Source organism: Hylaeus volcanicus, unplaced genomic scaffold, assembly GCF_026283585.1.
Source record: "Hylaeus volcanicus isolate JK05 unplaced genomic scaffold, UHH_iyHylVolc1.0_haploid 10439, whole genome shotgun sequence".
Classification (NCBI taxonomy): Eukaryota; Metazoa; Arthropoda; class Insecta; order Hymenoptera; family Colletidae; genus Hylaeus; species Hylaeus volcanicus.
The window spans coordinates 860-1,546 of record NW_026532196.1 but is presented as its reverse complement, the minus strand read 5'-3'; the positions used below and the strand labels follow the sequence as shown (position 1 = coordinate 1,546).

The 687-nt window shown below is 32.3% G+C and overlaps 1 protein-coding gene across 1 annotated transcript in view; it reads left to right on the top strand.

Annotated features, from left to right (window-relative positions):
• Positions 1 to 6: 6 nt before the first annotated feature.
• LOC128882324 (cytochrome c oxidase subunit 1-like) overlaps positions 7 to 687 on the top strand; it is a gene marked incomplete at its 5' end in the record, with an annotated part of 1,363 nt that continues 682 nt past the window's right edge. Inside the window, 2 exon segments of the mRNA XM_054133902.1 lie at positions 7 to 280; positions 283 to 687. The exon segment at positions 283 to 687 is cut by the window's right edge and continues 3 nt beyond it. Of these exon segments, the coding sequence (XP_053989877.1) occupies positions 7 to 280; positions 283 to 687 (679 nt within the window).

The following is a 687-nucleotide window of genomic DNA, read 5'->3' as shown; positions in this document are numbered from 1 at the left end:
ATCCTTTATCAACACTTATTTTGATTTTTTGGTCATCCGGAAGTTTACATTTTAATTTTACCAGGATTTGGATTAATTTCACACATTATTAGTCAAGAAAGTGGAAAAATAGAAACTTTTGGGGCCTTGGGAATAATTTATGCTATATTAGCAATTGGTTTATTAGGATTTATTGTATGGGCCCATCATATATTTACGGTAGGGATAGATGTAGATACACGAGCATATTTCACTTCAGCTACTATAATTATTGCTGTTCCTACGGGTATTAAAATTTTCATTGACTAGCTACACTTCATGGTACAAAAATTAACTATTCACCCGCCACATTATGATCTCTAGGATTCGTATTCTTATTCACAATCGGGGGACTTACAGGAGTCGTCTTAGCTAATTCATCAATCGATATTGTATTACATGATACTTATTATGTAGTTGCACACTTTCACTATGTTTTATCCATGGGAGCTGTATTTGCCATTATAGGAAGCTTCATTCAGTGATATCCGTTATTTACAGGATTAACTCTAAAACCAAAATGATTAAAAATTCAATTTGCTACAATATTCTTAGGAGTTAATTTAACCTTTTTTCCTCAACATTTTTTAGGACTTAGAGGCATGCCTCGACGATATTCAGACTATCCTGATTGTTATATTTCTTGAAATATTGTATCCTCTATTGGAT